The 18727-nt window shown below is 46.8% G+C and overlaps 1 protein-coding gene across 1 annotated transcript in view; it reads right to left on the bottom strand.

Annotated features, from left to right (window-relative positions):
* Positions 1 to 4661: 4661 nt before the first annotated feature.
* LMAN1L (lectin, mannose binding 1 like) overlaps positions 4662 to 18727 on the bottom strand; it is a 41494-nt gene continuing 27428 nt past the window's right edge. The window contains exons 8-12 of the mRNA XM_036736502.1: positions 18260 to 18457; positions 17479 to 17657; positions 14389 to 14456; positions 9543 to 9675; positions 4662 to 4673 (exon numbers count right to left, since the gene is read on the bottom strand). Coding sequence (XP_036592397.1) covers positions 4662 to 4673; positions 9543 to 9675; positions 14389 to 14456; positions 17479 to 17657; positions 18260 to 18457 — 590 coding nt within the window. The remainder of the gene's footprint in view (positions 4674 to 9542; positions 9676 to 14388; positions 14457 to 17478; positions 17658 to 18259; positions 18458 to 18727) is intronic.

The raw sequence follows: 18727 nt of genomic DNA, 5'->3' as shown, positions 1-18727 counted from the left end.
ATCTCCCCTAACCAGGAGGGGGTGACGGCAGGGGATCTTTAAGGAGAAAGGACTCCGGAGAAAGGGGAGATCCGTTCAACCCTCCAGCCCTTAGAGCGACTTTCTCTTGTTCTTGCTTATCAGGCTCTAGAGAGTTTCAGCACTGCGTTTCCTGTGGACAGCTCCCACCCCCGGCTAGACCCGACCCCAAAAGCTGGAGTTGGGCACAGGCTGCCACTGAGTTTGGCCAGCAGTGTCTGATTCAGCCCCTCCCTTCAGTCCTCAAACCTATCTCTCAGCTTTCTCCAGTTCTTTAAAGAAGGATGAGGAGGCGTTCACTGGACTGACGCGACCAGACCACATGTTCTGCTCCCCCGACACTCCCCCCGCCCCTTCCCAAGCTTCATCAAGGGAGTTAAATGACAGTGGATTAAGGGCTGCCTGTGGGGTATCGCATGGGCTAGAGTTGTGTGGAAGGGGAGTCTCTGACCTGTGGAAAGAACCCTAGAACTCCAGAAGGCTGGGTCAGCTACCTGTGGTAACCTCGGGCAAATCATTTCACCTTTGTGGCTGTTGTTCAGTTAGTCAATTTTCAGTCGTGTCCTACTCTTTGTGACTCCATCTGGGGTTTTCTTGGGGCAAAGATGCTAGAGTGGTTTGCCATTTCCTTCTCCAGCTTGTTTTACAGATGAGGAAACTGAGGAAATGGGGTTAAGCGACTTGTTCAGGGTCACACATCGTCTGAGGTCAGATTAGAACTCAGAAGTCCCAGCATTTTATCCACTGCACCACCTAGCTACCCCATTTCCCCTTTGGGGGACTCAAATTTCCTCTCATGTTGAGTGGGATGGTTAAACTAATGTTCTTCACATCCTTAATTCCTGTGATTGGCCACTGGGAAATATGGGGGATATCAGAGGAAGGCAAGTGGAGCTGAGATATCAAGGTGAGATTTGCCTAGTCCAAAGTTCACCCCAGAGACTAAAATCTAAGTCAGCACAGAGCTTACAGCCCAGCCCAGAGGTCACAATCCAGTGCTCATTCCAGAGTCCAGCCTAAAGGCCAGAACCCAAAACACAGAGCTCACAGATGAGAGTAAAGTCCAACCTAGAGACCCCAGCCTAGAACATGACCCATAACTTCAACCAGCCCAGAGCCCAAAGGCCATAAGCCTTTAAAGCTCAATTCAAATGACATTTCCACAGTGTTTTACATGAGTGCACATGTATAACCTATATCAAATTATTTGCTGTCTTGGGAAGGTGAAAGGGGAGGGAGGGAGAAAAATTTGGAACTCAAAATCTTATAAAAAAAGAATATTGAAATAGAAAAGAATATTGAAAAAAATTGAAAAAATAAGTCTATACGGTTTTTTAAAAGAGACATTTCCTCCATAAAGTTTCCTTGATTGCCTGGATTGATCAATATGCTTCCCACCCCTCCCCTGACATTGAGGGAATTTTGTCTGCAGCTCTCACTTACTTGTCATATACTATACTGAATTATATTTGTATGTGTGCCATATGACTGGAAGCTTCATGAATGAGGACACAAACTGCATCTTATATAAACTTTAAAATCTTCCTCCCTCTGACTAGAACAGTGCTCTGCATATAGTAGATGCTTAATAAAATTGTGTTAAATCAAATGCCCAGAGTCCAGCCCACAGTCCAATCCAGAACGTATCTCAGTGCTTCACCCAGCCCAGTCCCGATATCATTCATTTAGGGATGTGGTTAGTGGGGGAAAAGGACTGAGCTCACAGGGCCCAGCCCAGAGTCCAAGAGAGAGCCAGAGTTTAGATTTCCTACCAAAGCCAGAGTTCACAGCTCAGGTTAGGGACCATAGAGTACAAAACCCGGCTCAGTCCAGCCCAGATTTTATTAACTCTGACCCTCTTTTCTCCCTTTCTCCCTAGCCCCTTAGAAGAGGGTTGTGACAGGCAGGAACCTTACAGGGCAGCAAAGGGAGTATGAGGCGGGGACAATAACAGGAAGGAACCAGAAAATCCAATTGTCCTCCCTTCCAGTCATGAGGATGGCTCCCACCAGTCTACTTCTCTGCCAGCTGTTCCACAAAGGGTTATTATTGTTGAGGACTCAGCTTCCCCACTATTATCCCAATGCTGCCCCTCCAACCCTCTAGAACCCTATCAACATCTGGCTATACAGATGATGGCATAGCAGGAAATAGGGATTGGACCATAAGGGATTATAGATAAATAGAGAAAAAGACCTTCCTGCCAGGTTCCAAACACTAGAACAAGTCACAGAGAAAAGTGGTTGCTTTTTTCATGTGATTATAGGTTTACAAAAGACCTTAGGCATACAACTCCCCACCCACTCCCTCATTTTACAGATAAGGAAATTAAGAACCCAGAGAAGTTAAATGACTTGCCCAAAGTCAGCAAGTAAATAGCAGAGCCAGATTTAAACCCTGGTCCTCTGACGTCAAATGTGGTACTATTATTACTATATTATGCTGCATTTTATTCAAAAGCTTTTATTTCAAAAGTTCTCTCCCTCTACCAGATGTTTGTTTGGGATGTTGTTTCTTTCAATCATGTCTGACTCCTCATGACCCAAATTGGGGTTTTCTTGGCAAAGATATGGAAGTGCTTTGCCATTCCCTTCTTCAGCTCATTTTACAGATGAGGAAACTGAGGCAAACAGGGTGAAACGACTTGCCCAAGGTCACACATCTGGTAAGGGTCTGAGGCTGGATTTGAACTCAGGTCTTCCTGACTCCAGGCCTGCTGCTCTATCCACTGTACCACCTAGCTGCTTTGGGATATCTGGGGCATAGTTATATAAGAAAACAGGGAATTCAACTTCATTAGCTGTCAAGGTCCATCCCAGCCCCAGGCAGAGGGTTCACAAGGAAATGTACCTCCAATGGCTACATGAAGAATTTAAATAAAGTTAGCCAAGCAAGGCACTCAAAACTCTTGTCTAATGTGATGTTCAGGGCAGCTAGGTGGTTCAGTGAGTAGAGCACTGGCCCTGGAGTCAGGAGGACCTGAGTTCAAATCCAGACTCAGACACTTGACACACTTACTAGCTGTGTGACCTTGGGAAAGTCACTTAACCCTGATTGCCCTGCCTTCCCCCCTCCAAAAAAAAGTCAAATGTAATGGTCAATGTTGATACTACACAAGGACACAATCCTCTCTTCTGTTAACCACTGATCAACTGTTTTTAAGAAGTCACACATTATAGGAAGGGTTATTCAGATGTTTCTTGGGAAGTATCAGTCATGTGAAAACAAAATGTATCAATACACAAAAAACCCATAAAACCCAAAGAGGAATGTCTCTCAGACAATAGCAACGGACTGATAATAGAAGGTGGATTGATAAGGAGACAATACATTCCTAAGAGAAACACCCCAGGAGTCAGGACCTATGGGCTCTAGTCCAGGCTGTCTATGTTTAGTCTGTGCATCAGCTGGATAACCTTGACTGTGGACGAGTCACTTCTCAAATATCCCCGATAAAATGGATGTTGTGATCCCTCCTCATTTCTGTGTCACAAGTGTACTGCGGAGGTCAGATGAGATGGAAAAGGTTGGTAAGGCACCGAGACAGTGGGAAAGGTTGTGTGACCTTGAGACCTTGCATGTGACCTTGTGCATATTGCTTCCTTTAGATGAAGTGATGAATTGTAGTGGAAAGAGTGCTGGATCTGGATTTGGAGAGAGCCTCCGTTCAGATCCCAGCTCTGCCACCATGTGTGCCACCTCGGGCAAGTCATTTCAGCCCTGGATCACAGTTACTTAACCTGTGAAATGAGGAGGTTGGATTAGATGACCCCAGCATCATTTCCAGCTTCAAAGCAAGGATTTTGTGTGATAAGATCATATTAATATATTCCTCGGACTTCAGTTTCCTCGTCTGCAGAATGGGATAAAAATCTCTGCCCCAGATACCAGAGTTTCTTCAACGATCAAATAAGGTAAGGGATGTGAAAGTGTTTTGCGAATTTTCAGCCACAGTGCACAGACCAGCTCCCTTGTTTATTGTTATTATACTGGAGAAGATTCTATGGACTGTGGCTCTCTTGTCTGCCCCTTCCTCAGTTGGTCATTCCTGTTCATTTGGGAGGGCCATGGCTTGGGGGGATTTCCCGGGTCCCAACCTTAAGTAGAGTTGTCAATGCCTCTATCTTTCCCTCTTTCCAAGGGTCTAAGAGTCAAATGCATGGAATAGACTAGTTTTCTGGAAAGTCATACTCCCCCACCCCTTTCTGCCCATCTCTCCTATTGCTGACAACCTCAGGGTCCCATTTGGCAAGGCAGCTACTGAAAGATGGTGACAGCCTTCAATGATAATCAGTCCTCAGCAAGGAAGATGCTACAGGAAGGAAGGGTGGTGGATGGAAGAAAGGCAAAGGAAGAAAAAAAACCCACCAGATGCTTTTAATGTAGCAGAGGGTTCATCCTGAATTAGTCTTCCAAGGAAACATGCCCAGGAAGAAAACAGAAAGGAGAGAGAACATATTGAAGGGGAAGGTTAGAGCATACCTAGCCAAATTAGGGACTTTTTTGCCTGTTTGGCTGAGGGGGGAGTTTAGGGACATGTTCTTGGGGTCAGGGAGTCCTTTCTTGGTACTCTCCTGAACAGATGTTTTGAGCCAAGGGCCAGGAGGAGGGAACTCTTGGAAAAGCATTCCCTGAGGCTCCTGTCAGTCTCGCACCTGTGAACAAGGAGGGAACACAAAATGAGAAGTCACTCTGGTTGGCTGCAGCCTCTATCTCCTCCAAACCATAATGGACTTGATGGCCTCTAAGCTTCTATCCCATTCTAGAAGTATGAAGCCTTGATCCACCCTACACCCCCCATAGGCTCCTCTACCCCAATGAACAATTTCAATCACATACTACTCTCCTGTGTGGGAACCCACAGCTACTTCCTATTGTCTAACATGCCAATCCAACACCCCCTCAACCCCTTCCACCTTCCCCTTTTCTTCTTCCCCTTCCCCCTCTCCCCCTGCCCCTGCAGAATGATATTCAAGGCTGTTGCCCAAGCTGGTTCAAGCTAATACATTCAACCTTATTTTTCTATATTTTTATTTTTTTTTTGGAGGGGGGAAGGCAAGGCAATTGGGGTTAAGTGACTCGCCCAAGGTCACAAGCTAGTAAGTGTCAAGTAAGAGTCCGGATTTGAACTCAGGCTCTCCTGATTCCAGGGCCGGTGCTCTATTCACTGTGCCACCTAGCTGCCCCTCAACCTAATTTCTCACCCCAACATGCATCCTACCATCCAGCTGTGGGGGGAGCAGAGAGGGGCCTCACTCTGCTTGGAACATACAATGCTTTATTTCTATGTCTATGCCTTTGATTATGGAATGCCCTGGAATGGCCTCTGCCTTTTCTCTAACCTTTCAAATCCTACCCATCCTCCAAGGCTAGTTCAAGCCTCACCTGCTCCATGATTAGAAGCTCACATTTCCATAAGGCTTTACAGTTGACAAAGCACTTCCCTCACAACAGTAGTATGAAGTGGGCAGCACAATTATTATTATTCCTACTGTATAGACAAGGAAGCTGAGGTCCAGAAAGGTGAATCACTTGACCAAAGTCACACAGCAGCCTGGTACTGGAGCCTGGGTGATCTGATCCCAAGTCTAATACTCTTCGGATCACACCTCAAACCTTTAAGCCTTGGAACTCCATAAAAGCAAGATCTGTGTCTTCTTCCTCTTCCTGCCTCTCTCAAGCACAAAGACAGGGCTGGGCAGAGACACTCAGAAAATATTTGTTGACCTGAGCTGAATTTCACTGATCTCAGCTGAGAGCAGGGGTGAGTTTGGAGATGCTGCCATACTCCCACCCTGACCTCATATAATGAATATAGATCAGCATATGCTAGGAATCTGTCCGTGCTCTTTAATTTTCTAATTAGAATCAATAGTTTAAAATGCCTCAGAAATTGATTGATTTTTTTTTTGCATCCCTGTGCCTTTCTATATTTTCATCTCTTACAAACTCATCCTTTCCCCAAGTTGGGAGGAAACCCATTCAGAATCAACGTGTGAGAAGTTAGGTTCAGAGGATGGCAATCAGGATGGTAGGAGGACTGAAGACCATACCACACCAGCACTAGTTTAAGGAACTGGAGATGTTAAGTTTGGAGACCAGAAGACTTAGGAACTTCTTGAGAGGCTGAACCAGCTTGAACCAGTGGAACAGATAAAGAACTGGGTTATAAGGAAATACTCTCTCATGGTGAGAGTTGTAGTGAGGTCTCAATTAATGTGAATAATGAATCCCTTGAAGTGGTTGAATGCATTTGAATTCTCACATTGAATTCTCACTGAATAGTGAATTCTCACTATTTGAAGTTAAAATTATGGAAAATCATGGGCATTGGTCCCTGCTCAAGGGAAATGTGGCTGTGCTAATTTGAATAATGTGACCACCTCATGGAAATTTCTTGTTTGATCTAATCAGGACCTTAGAGTATCCTAAACCAGAATGGGCTACCTGGGTGGGTAGTGAGTGCCTTGTTACTGGAGGTGTTCAAGTGAAGGTATGCATTGGTAACTAAGGTGGGATTTTTCTTACTGTTTTAGAATGATAAATTAATTAAGTGTCTTTGATTGAGTCTAACTAGGTGTTAAACCCCAGGCCCAAACCCCTATCTACTAGGTGCTAAGCCTATGTGGGTGTGAAGCCCTCAGGGCCCTAAAGGGTGTTGCTAAGACCAGAGCCAATAGTAGGTGCCTAAGTTCTAGTCGCTCAGGTGACATTTGATGATGTCCAAAGCTCATATAAAAAGAGAGAATGGAGCTATTTGCTTGAGGCTCTCATTCCTGGAGGAGTGTTGGTGTAGGACTCTGGGTAGCCACTGTAAGAGCCTCCTGGCTCACCCAGATGTTGATGGTTTCTTGGTAACTATGAATTGTGTTTGGTCTATTTATAATGTATGTTTGTAATTTGTATTTGCTCTGAAGTTCGGGGTGCTGGCTTTCCCCACTGAACTAAGTGAATGATATTTGTATGTTGGATTGAAATAAGGTTGTTAACCCCTTAATGTTGCTTTCCTTAGTAAAGCAGATCAAAAGAACCTGTGCTGGCAGCGTCCTTGTTGATGGGCTTGTGTTGGTCTTTCACCCCAACGGCAGCTGCTAGCTGGATTGTTGCAACAAGGTGTGAAGACTGCTTATCTGAGGAGATTTAGGAGGAGATGTCTGCTTCAACTGAGAGTTGGATGAGAGGATCTCTAAGGTCCCTTTAAGTTCTGAGAATCTATGATTCTACAAGGAGACATCTAGGTGGCTCAGTGGACAGAGCACTGAGCCTAGAGTCAGGAAGATATGAGTTTAAATCTGCCCTTAGAAACTTACTGGGTAAGTCATTTAACCTCTGTTTGCTTTAATCCACTGGAGAAGGAAATGGCAAACCACTCCTGTATTTTTGCCAAGAGTATTGAGCATGCTATGGTCCATGGGATCATGGAGAGTTGGACACGATTGAACGACATGATCCTATGAACCTATGGCTTGGTAAGTGATGAGCACCCCCAATTGGGAAATCATGTTGAGGTCAAAAAAAGGGTATAGCTTCTGCTCTCAGTTCCCCCTGTGGTCTAACCATAGTGTCACATACCGCCCCTCCCCCTTCCCCAGTCAATAAACTTCAGTACCTCCCTATTATCTCTAGGATCAAATACAAAATACTGTTTAGCAAACAAATGAGATATTTGCAAAATGCTTAATATAGTGTCTGGCACATGGTAGGTGCTTAATAAATGCTTGCTCCCTCCCCTTCACAACATGGTTGCCTCCCACCTTTCCAGTCTTCTTAACCTTATTGTACCCACATATTCTGAAATCCAGTGACATCGGCCTTCTTGCTGTGGTTTGCACTCTGTCTCTAGATTCTGGGCCATCTTTACTCTGTTTATCTTTGTTCTTGTGCCTGGCATACTTTCCTTCCTCTTCTGGGCCTCTTGGCTTCCCTGGCTTCCTTTAAGTCCATCTTGTACTAGAAGCTTATCTTGATCCCCTGAAAGCTAGTGCCTTCCCTCTGACTATGCCCCAATGTATCCTGGGTATAGCTTGTTTGTGCATAGATGTTTATATGTTGTCTCCTCCATTAGACTGTGAGCCAAGGCCTGGCACATAGCATGCACTTAATCAATGCCTGTTGACTGTTGGAAAATACATCGAGAGTTAGGAGAACTGAGCTCTGTTAACTAAGTTGTATGTGAGCTTAGACAAGTTACTGACTGGGCCTCAGTATCCCTATCTGTATAATAAATACTAACCCTTTGCCTGACTTCGAAAGGATTTTTCAAAGATTCAGTGAGTTTTGGCTTCTTGGAGAGTCTGCTGCCTAGAAAGAGGGTTCATTGTTACCCACCTGAAAAGCAGACAGTAAAAGGCACAGCCAGTTTGGATCAGGAGAAAGAGCAGAAAGATGCCTCGGGATAAACACTGGCCCCTCCCTGGCCCAGCATGGGAACAGGCCTTGGCTGCATGCTTCTGCAGGGAGAGAATTTGAGAATTTATTCTCAGCTCCTCACTCAGAGCCCAAGGGTGAGAAAGTGTTCCTGTTGGAAGGAGATCTGTGCCCCCATAGCTTGGGAAGTCCTAACCCCAAATCTGAGGCAAATTCAATTTCCAAAAACCTGGCCTCTACCAAGTGATAATGAGTGGCAGAAAGCCTCCTGCCAGTCCCTAGTGTCCATGGGAAAAGCAGGGCTTCAGCCAAGTGGCTAGGAAGGCTAGGAATTGCCTGGGGACCTGGGAATATGAAAGAGAAGGAGAGAGAAAAGGGAAGACAGAGGGGAAAGTAGAGAGGGAGACAGCCAGACAGGGACAAAAAGAAATGGAAAGGTGAAGAGATGGGTGGGGGGGGGGAGATAGATAGAAAGAGAGGGAGACAGAGAGAGACAGAGAGACAGAGAGACAAACAGAGAGAGATAGAGACAGACAGACACAGAGACACAGAGACAGAGAGAGAGAGACATGAAGAGAGGATGATAGCTAGACAGAGGTAGAGGAGATTAAGAGAGAGGGAGACAGAGATATGGTGACAGAGGAGAGAAGAAGAAAAGGGGAGAGGGAGAGATAGCCAACCAGAAGAATCTCCAGAGATGAGAAAATAGATGCCATGTGAGGCAGAGAGTGTATCCAAAGAGGTGGAAATATTTCCCCAGACCCTACAGAGAAAAGGTTAACAGAGATTGAGGGTGAAAGGGAGGAAAAACACTGGGCATACATTCAGAAATAGGTTAAGACTGAGGAGAAAGAAACACACAGGGCCGATAGATGAAGTCAGAAAGGGATACAGATGCACACGAACACAATGGATACAGATAGACAGAGATACACACAGAAACAAATGTATGCACACATGCGCATAGAAAAGCAGGTAGAAAGATGACTCCCCAGACAGGAAAGAGGTTAGAGAAGGTTGTATTTATGCATAAACTAACACTCTCAGAGAATCTGAGTGGGCAAAGTCTGATGGAGAGAATTAGAGAAGGGGGAGAGGGCAACCTAAATTCCATCCCAGCCCCTGTTCCCCACCCCCACCCCACCCTATGGCCTCACCGGCAGGTGGAGCAAACTTTCTACATCTTTTTGCAGCAGGGCCAAGGTCTGATGTAGCTCCTGGAAGTGATGCTCTGTGCCCACAGGCAGGTAGAAAGCCTTAGCCTTGGAGGCGATGCGGGCAGCAGCAGCCCTATATGCCAGAGGGAACCAGAAAGAAAGGGAGGCAGACTCTGTGGTTGTCCTTGCTTCCTCCTAACCCTTGTCTCCCAGGCCACCACCCTCCCAACAGAGCCTCCATCGAGAATGGGAATGGGATGGATAGAGAGGTTTCACAATGACCCCAAAACTTCAGTGAAGGGGAGGAGGAGGCTTAGTCCTTATGCCCCAGGTTCTCAGCCTTAGCCTCCAGATTTGCTCCTGGTCTCCAACCCTAGAATCCCAGATGGTCTGAGTTGGAAGGGGATCATCTAGTCCAACTTCCTCATTTTATAGAGGAGGAGCATGAAGCCCAGAGAAGGCAGATAACTGGCTAGCAGTCGTTGTTGTTGTCGAATCATTTTTCAGTCAAGTCTGACTCTTCATGACCGCCATCTGAGGTTTTCTTGGCAAAGATACTGGAGTGGTTTGTTATTTCCCTCTCCACCTTGTTTTACAGATGAGGAAACTGAGGCAAACAGGGTTAAGTGACTTGCTCAGGGTCACACAGCTAATATATGTCTGAGGTGGGATTTGAACTCAGGTAGATGAGTCTTCCTGATTTCAGGCTGGTACTGTATCCACTGTAGCACCACCTATGTGCCAACAGTCATATAGCTAGTTAGTGGAGCCAGGGTCAAAGCCAAATCTCCTGACTCCAGGCCTAGTGCTCATTCCATTACTGTACTTAAGATCATGGGATCATAAATGTACACCTGGGAGGGGCCTTAAGAGGTCATCAGTCCAACCCTCTTGTTTTACAGATTAGGAAAGTGAGGCCCAGGGAGATGAAGAGATTGGCTCAAGGTCACAAGATATTAAGCAGGAGAGCCGGGAATGGATCCCAAGTCCCCTGATTCCAAATCTTGTGCCTTTTCCATTTATCTCATTGGACCTGCAAAGACTAGTCTTTCATCCACTTGAGTTTCCCCATCCCCAAAACATACTGCAACTCCTCTATTACCTGAGAGAATCAGTGATCAAAAAAATTCATCCTCTTCAGGTCAAGTTGGTGATGGACCTTTTTGAGTTCAGTTCAGCTGGTCCTTAACAGGCACCTCTAGTATCCCTGGGGGCAGCTAGGTGGCGCCATGGTGTGCAAAACTCCGGACCCAGAGTCAGGAAGAGTTATCTTCCTGAGTTCAAATCTGGCCTCAGACACTCAATAGCTGTATGGCCCTGGGCAAGTCACTTAACCCTGCTTGCCTCAGTTTCCTCATCTGTAAAATGAGCTGCAGAAGGAAATAGCAAACCACTCCTATATCTTTGCCAAGAAAACCTCAAATGGGGTCACAAAGAATCAGACATGGCTGAAACGACTCAACAACTAGCATCCCTTCTCAGTACCATGCTCATGGCTACACCCGTACATTATATGGGCTATGCCCTCAAATGTGAGTTATATGGGCTATGTTTTCAAATGTGAGTTAGGGAAAGGATTTCTAGTCTATTGAAGAATCACCCCAAGAAAATGGAATGCTGTAAAGTCATAATGATTGAGCTTAGACCCAGATTAGAGATGTGAGAAGGCGAGAGACTATGGGTGTGAAATACTACAAATCATACTGAATTTGACTGAAATGTTGGTTAGTTTTTACTGAAACTGATTTTCTTCTTTTTCAATCTTTGTTAAAACCCTAAATGCCTCCCACCCTGCCCTCTGTTCAGTACCTACCTCACCCTACCTGAGCCAGTGTGCCCTTCCCCCAAACCTGAAGACTGTTCACTCCTCTTTGCCCTCCTCCCTCTCCCTTTACCAGGCTTCCCCTGTGCCATCTGGCACGTACTGCCTACCCACACACTGCCCCCCTCTCCCCTTGCCTGCCACACATAGGCAAGGAGGAGGGAAAGGATAGCAGCGTTAGGCTGACATTTCCCCTGGAGACCCCAAGGCATCAGAGCCTGGGTTAGGGAATCCCTATGTTCTGGGCCTCGGTGCCAAGCCTGTACTCTTGTTGGGTTCCTCTGTCTAGATCCGTGGGGAGGGGAGAGTATCCACTCATCTGTCCACAGGGAGATAGTTCGTTCTGTGTCTTGGGATGGGAGAGTGCCGTGTGTAGTTATAAATCCCATCGTGCCCCTCAGGGGTCCAAGCTGCCAGAAACCTAGCCCAGTGAGGCTTCTGGGGAAAGGTGGGGAGCAGGAGGATTGCCTGGAATCAGGCCAGGGCCAGAGGCAGCTTGGGGAGGGGAGATGGGGTGGAGGAAGTACACATGATTGGGCACATATATCATCTGGGAGTCTCTGCTTGGCACATATTCTCCTGGCCTTTTGTACTGCTGCCACATGAAGAATGAGGGGGAGAAGAGACCCCTCCTCAAATTGGGAACAAGGGAGAGACTGATCCTTTCCCAACAGCAGAGTTGTGTCTAATGTAGAATGGGGGCGGCCTGGCAGGAGGCTGGAAGGCAGGAGAAGTGTGTCACTGAAAGCCCTGTCTCAGGACACTGAGAGCCCTTCTATTGCCCATCCCCAGCCCACTCAGGACTTCTGTTTGTGCTCCCTGATCAAGTTTGTCCTCGCCAGGCAAGTCTGTCAACTCTGGAGCCTTCCCTCCACCTTCTCCCACACCCCTCTGCTATTCCCAAGGAGACAATTACCTCAGCAGATATACTAATCCTAGATCAGAGGTGCCTGGAGGATCATTGATCTTCCAGCAGAGGACAATGGGTGCATGGGGCTGGGAGGGAGGAGTCAGACCATTGAAAAGCTACCTCTGCAACTGACTGGCCTTGTCACTGTGTGCCCATCTTCTTCCCCTCCTGGGTAGGGGGCAGGGAGGGAAGGGAAGGGAGGGCGTCATTTCCACCTCTAACATCCAGTCTAACCCTGTGAAACCACTTCATTTTTTTTTTCTGAGCTTGGTTCCCTTCTCTGAAATGACAGTGACTGTCGGGCTCACAGTGCATTTGCAGCCAGATCTCACAGGCCTGTGAGGAAGATTCTTTGTAATGCTGCAAAACAGCACTGTGTAATGCTCCCCAATTGGTACAAGTATAGGCTGCATGTTTGCAAGTATAGCAGCATGTTTGACTGTAGTTACTGTGAGCTTTTCATCCACTTTGTTTTTTAAGTGTGAATGGATGGCTAAATTGATCCTTGCTTCCTTCCTTCCTTCCTTCCTTCCTTTCCTATGTATTTCTCTGAGCAGTATTCTGGGGCTCAGCAGAATAGTAGCAACATTACCAGTGGAGAAGACCATTTGAATAACCTAGCCATCAATGATATTTTCCATGACACTGGCAGATGCCTTTAGTGACCACATCCTCTCATTCTATGCCTCACTTGATGTCAGTGATTTGGAGCGTGGATTGTCAAAGACATATTTCCTCAATCCCAGCTACTATAGAAGCTTGTTTCATGTTAATGTGCTGTGTGTGATAGAGGCTTCCCCTTGTTTAAGGAAGACCATAGACAAAGCAGGATCTCACGTTCTCCATAGCTGCCAGTTTCATGGCTGTGTATGTGTGATCTACTATAGAAACCCATCTGCCAAAGCCTGCCCATTCCCTTCTTGTGTTTTCACCAATTATGGGTTGAACTCACATTTTATACAAGCCAGATCCAGAAGGGAAGTAAATCATATTTGGATCAGTTCTGTATTGTTAAGAGTCCACTATTCTTCCTCATAGTTGTATTTTCCCTGGGTTCTTCTTGAGACAGGATGGCCTGGTCCAAAGGAAGGACTCTGAGAGTGGCAGTTTCAGGTAAGGTCACAAGTGGGTAAAGGACAAATCTGGAGGTAGTACCTTTCCCATTACTCCCTTATAAGGGGTGCCCCAAAGTCCTAGTGAAATTTTAAGCTTTACTTTAAGCTTAAATAGCTTAATAAATAAGCTTTAATAGCTTAAATGGCCATTAGCTTTAATAGCTTGAAATTGCACCAAGACTTTTGGGGCATCCTATATGGCGCCACCTTCATAGCTGCTAACTTTGCTTATGCACACGGCCGACTTGGTAGGATCAGGCTGTATCAGTCTGGGTCCAACCCTCCGTTCCAACCTTGCCAGGTTATGTGTCACCCCCCCCCCCCCCGCATCTGGGCCCCCTGCTCCCCATGATGGCTCAAGTGCCCCCTTCTCAGCTGAAGCCCTACCCCAAGCCAGATATCCAAATGCAACCTGCTAAAACATCAGTGGGAAAGAACTTTCCCTTCAGCTCCTAAGGTCTCAGTGGACAAAGTTATGACTTCCAGAGTCTGCCCCTCATGGCTTTCAATCCTCTCATTCTTGCCAGTGGCCATTGTCGCTGTGCTCTCTAATTTAGATGGGATGCTCAGGCAGAGGCAGAAGAAAGATGAAGGAGTCCCAGGGACCTGATATAGGGCCTCATTTCTCTCCTCTCCTCTTCCCAATCCCCCACCTGACCTGTTCTCTCCAGGCAGTGCCCCGAGTTCTAAAATTACCCCTTCCTTTTTAGGCTGCATCAAAATTCCCAGTGACCCTCAGCAGAGAAAGGCTCTGATAATCTCATTTACACTGTGGTATTAATAACTGATAACTTTCATGTGTGACCCTTCCCAAGGGAATGTGCCCTTTAACCCAAAGGAATGAGGCTCTCCTGTTGGAATGTCAACTGGCAGTGAGTATTTTGATCAGGGGGCCCATGCCAGAACCCCCCAGAGCATGCTGTGTAGTCAGCAGCTTCATCTCTCTCTGCAGAGGGTTGGACCCACTCCCTTCCCGAGTGGGGGTTGTGCTGTGCTTACCTCATCTCCTGCATGTTCTGAAGCAAAGCCTGCTGTCCTTGGAGGAGGGTCCTTGCAGCAGCAGAATTCTACAAGAGTCCCAGGGTGGGGCATTTAGTGAAAAGGTCTGGGGGTGAGGGAGTGACTGTTTCCCTGGGGCCACATCCTGGCCAGTCGTAGCCGACTAAACCCCAGAGTCCCAAACCACTGTTTCAAAGCCTCTGCTCCAAGCTCATTTCCAGGAAGTCTTCCCCAACTAACCTCTTCTGTTTGTCCAGTCACTTCAAAGCTTCCTTAACACGTTAAAATTCAGTGTGACGGAAAGACCCTTATGTCTGGGGTCAGGAGACCTGGGTGGGGGGGTGCGGGGTTTGAGTCCTAACTCTGCTATTTGTTAGGTGTGTGACCACAAGCAAACCATTTCATCTCTGAGTTCTTCAGTTTCCTCATCTGTGAAATGGGAATAATTCTCATTTTACAGGATTGTTGAGGGGCTCAAATGAGAACATATGTAAGGGGTATAAGGAGGGCCCGTTGCTCCTCCCCTATCATTCCAGGAGCTCCTTGAGAATGGGGACTGTATCATTTCATTTCTCTGCCTCTTTACACAGCTGTTACCCTAGGGCCCTTGCTGGTAGGAGGCTGGTGGGTTCATTGTTCGGACAGCTCACTCCCCAGGATGATAGCCATCTTCCCTGCCATGGCTATATGGCCCTATGTCTTGTCTTAATTCAGACAGCCTGGAACTTCCAGGCCAATGGTCCGCCCCATCACACCCAGGGAGAGGGCCCCGAACTGGGCATCAGTGAGCTCTTCTAAGGTTCTTTCCTCACTCTGTGACCTCGGATACCAGACTGCCCCTCTTTATGCCTCAGTAGTAGGGGGCCTGGAGAGCAGACCTGCAGCAGACAACAACCCTCATCCCGTGTTAAACCTGAAAATTTGGTCAAAGGAAACCACAGAGCTAGGTGATAGAAAAATCCATGTTGTTTATTATTTTCCCTTAAAGCATAGCTAAGCTAGCTTACTTGTACGTACAAGGAGTCAGAGCATAAGCTGTGGCTGTCTGAACAAAGGAATGAGAAAACTTATATACGTTATTTTAGCAGACCTAGCAAGCCTGTATTACCTCATGTTTATGACCCCTATGTATGTTTAACCATGATACAAGAAGAGGATTTTCTTTAATGGAATAGGATTTGTAAAGGATGTTGACAGAAGTCAGTTGAAACTATAGCCCAGCTCTCTGTGTCTCATTACATTCCATAACATAGTATATATCTGTAGAATATTAAGCGAGGTAATCTCTCTTGGGGTTAGGGTCTCATCCTTTAATGACTATCAGGGGTAAGAATGTCCTTAGGTCAGTCTAATCTGGTCTTGTTGACAGAGGTAAGGGTATTTCCTGAGCAAACTTTTAGAGAGAACAAAGAAGCCCAGGTCCTGGATCTTTATCCAGTTACTCATTAATTCAGGCTCTGGGCCTAGTTGAAATTAAAAATTATATAAAATGGTATAAAATGTTCCACACCAGGATTGCCCACAGGATTCTCCAATTAACTCCCCTTCCCCCACCAGGAGAAAGACTTTTATAGTCTCTTCCCACTCCTGCCCCACCCCAAACCTCGCCTCCTCCCTTTCTGATCTCTTTCTTCCGCCAATCACCCCGGGCATAAGCAGCTTTAGCTCAAGGGATTATGAAGCTTAAAGTCATCTGCCATCAGAGCTGAGCAAAACTCACAATCCCTACTCTACTCTTGAAGATCAAACCCAGCTGGGCACACCTGAGCAGAGCCTGCCTGTCCATTCCTTTTCCCAGGTTTGGTACACTGGTCTTGACAGCCAAGGATTTGCTGGGGGCTTGACACTGGCAGATGAAAGAAGCTGGGCCTTCGAGGATTTCTGGGTATCTGGGCATTAATCAGGTGATATGCCAATCACGTGCAAAGTGGCATGTGAATTAGCTCCAATTCTAGGCCTGTCGTCAGATGGTAAGCCTGAGCCCAAGTAATGGGCATTTTTAGGCCCTCATAAGCACCAGTGGCCTCTCCTAGCCCTGGCTAAATCCATTCACAAATGCATTTATTTTCATGGCTCTGCAAGAGTCTATCTCTTCCTGCTTTTAATAACTGGCATTTATACAGCACTTTAAGGTTGGCAAAGCACTATTCGTATTTCTCATTTGATCCTCACAACAATCCTGGGAAGTAGGTGCTATTATTATCCCCGTTTTACAGCTGAGGTCACTGAGGCAAACAGAGGCTGGCCCAGGGTCACATAGGCAGTAAGTGTCTGAGGCTGGATTTGATATCAGGTCTTCCTGCACGAACAGCACCACCTAGCAGCCCTTCTCACCTAATGGTCATACCCTCCTCCTACTCACCATGGGATAGTGAAAAGGAAGATCGCTGAACCAGGAGTCCAGAGAGGTGGATTCCAGGTCAAGGTCTATGTGACTTGGGGGATGCCGCTTAACCTCTCCAAATCTCTAGGAACCATCATATGATTTAGAAGTGGAAGCCACCTTAGTTAACATCATCCCCTCATTTCAGACGAGGAAACCAAAATCCAGATTTAGTGATTTGCCCAAAATCACATGGTAGCAATAGCAGAGTAGGGATTCGAACCCGAGTCTTCAGACTCCTATTCAGTGCTCCCCCACTCCACATCACATCACCTCATCAGTTTCCTCATCTATAAAATAAGGTAACAATTTGTACATGACCCAACTCACAAGACTGGCAAGAAGGAAGGAAGCATTTTGTAAACTGTAAAATGAACTATAAATGTGAAGTATTAGTCATTTCTCCATTCCCTAGAGCATTACTATCATTAACACCATCATCATTATTATTACAGAGTCCTATAAATTAATCTTTTCCTTTCTCTTCTTTTTTGTCTCTGATGATTCTCTACTGCACTAACTCCCTCATTCTCAACCCTGCTCTGTGTAGTCACAGGAATATAGTGGTGGGACCTGACCGACTCGACCACTCTCAGATCTTCTTAGAGGTCGCCCCCTGGCTACAAAGAGGGATAAAGACTCTCTTGAATCCTCCCCTCATTGCTCCCATAGGGAAGTTGGGGTATCCCCTAGAGGCAGTCACTCACCCAGCCTCTTGCCTGGGCACCATCAGCCTCCTGCTTCGCCTTGTCCAGGTGCCCCAAGGACTGCATTTGACTCTTCCACTGTCCCACAGTCTGAGTCATCTTCCCTGAGAGGTCCTGTAGCTGCTCCAGGACCCGGCTGTTTCTCTTGAGGGTCAGCTCTAGATCAACGTACCCTTCCCCTGGGAGGGGATTGAGTTGGGAACTCAGGGAGGGACTTCTAGGAGGGGGGGGGGGGCGGGCAAAGGAAATCATGTGGCCTGAGTCCCTGGCTGCTTGGACTTCTGGGAATGGACTGACTTGCTCATAGTTCCAAGTCAGAGGAAGTCAAATTCCCTGGTCTCGCACTGGAGGTCATGGCTGCCTCTCCTAGGCAATGCTCCCAATCCCTCAATCCCTTCTCTGGCTCATGATCAAGTGGATGGCTTTGTCTTAGCTCAAGTTAACGAGACCAGGAGTAGATACATGAGCAGGGCATTGTGAGATAAAGAAGAATAGCAGAAGAGAGACTTTGACATTTCTAAACTGGAACAAATAGAAATGATAGGATCACAGATTTAGAGCTGGAAGGGATCTTAGAATCAACTAGTCCACCTGCCTCATTTGACAGTTGAGGAAACTGAGGCTTATAGAGGTAGGTGACTTGCCCAAGGTCACACAGGTAGTAAGTGGCAGAGCTGGGATTTGGACCCAAGCCCTCTGACTCCAGATCCAGCAATCTCTCCATCACACTACCATGTTTTCTCTGGTCTGGGGTGGGGTGGGTGGGTCATGTGACTCCTACCCCAGGAGGGGGTGGCCAAGTCTGGCTTTGGAGAAGTTTCCTTTTGGTGTCTCAGCTCCTTCTGCAAATCCTGCAGCTGATGCTTGAACCTGTGTTGTTCAGCTTCAAGAATGACATAGGGGAGAGCCTGGGGAGAGAATTGGGTGGTGGCAGGATGGAGAGGCAGGACAGAGCCCATTGAGAAGAGGCTGGTGTCACCTGGGGGGGAATAAGGCAATAGCAGCAGCCTTGGCCATGCTGGAAGGAACAAGGAGAAAGGAGAAGGAACAGAGGAGGAACTCTGCAGAGGGCCATGCCCAGAGGCGCCTAGGAGGCTGCCCTTCAGGCCCTTTCCCAGGAGTGGGAGGAGAACTGAGCACATAAACACTCATGTCTTGTGCCAAGTCTCCCTGAGTTCACACTAGACTGCTGGGAGGGCTACCCCTACATGAATCATTCCCTCAGCCTACTTTCTCTACTCAGCATAAA

The sequence above is a fragment of the Trichosurus vulpecula genome, chromosome 8 (assembly GCF_011100635.1).
Source record: "Trichosurus vulpecula isolate mTriVul1 chromosome 8, mTriVul1.pri, whole genome shotgun sequence".
Taxonomy (NCBI): domain Eukaryota; kingdom Metazoa; phylum Chordata; class Mammalia; order Diprotodontia; family Phalangeridae; genus Trichosurus; species Trichosurus vulpecula.
Note: the sequence above shows the minus strand (reverse complement) of the source record. Positions and strands in the feature narration are given on the sequence as shown.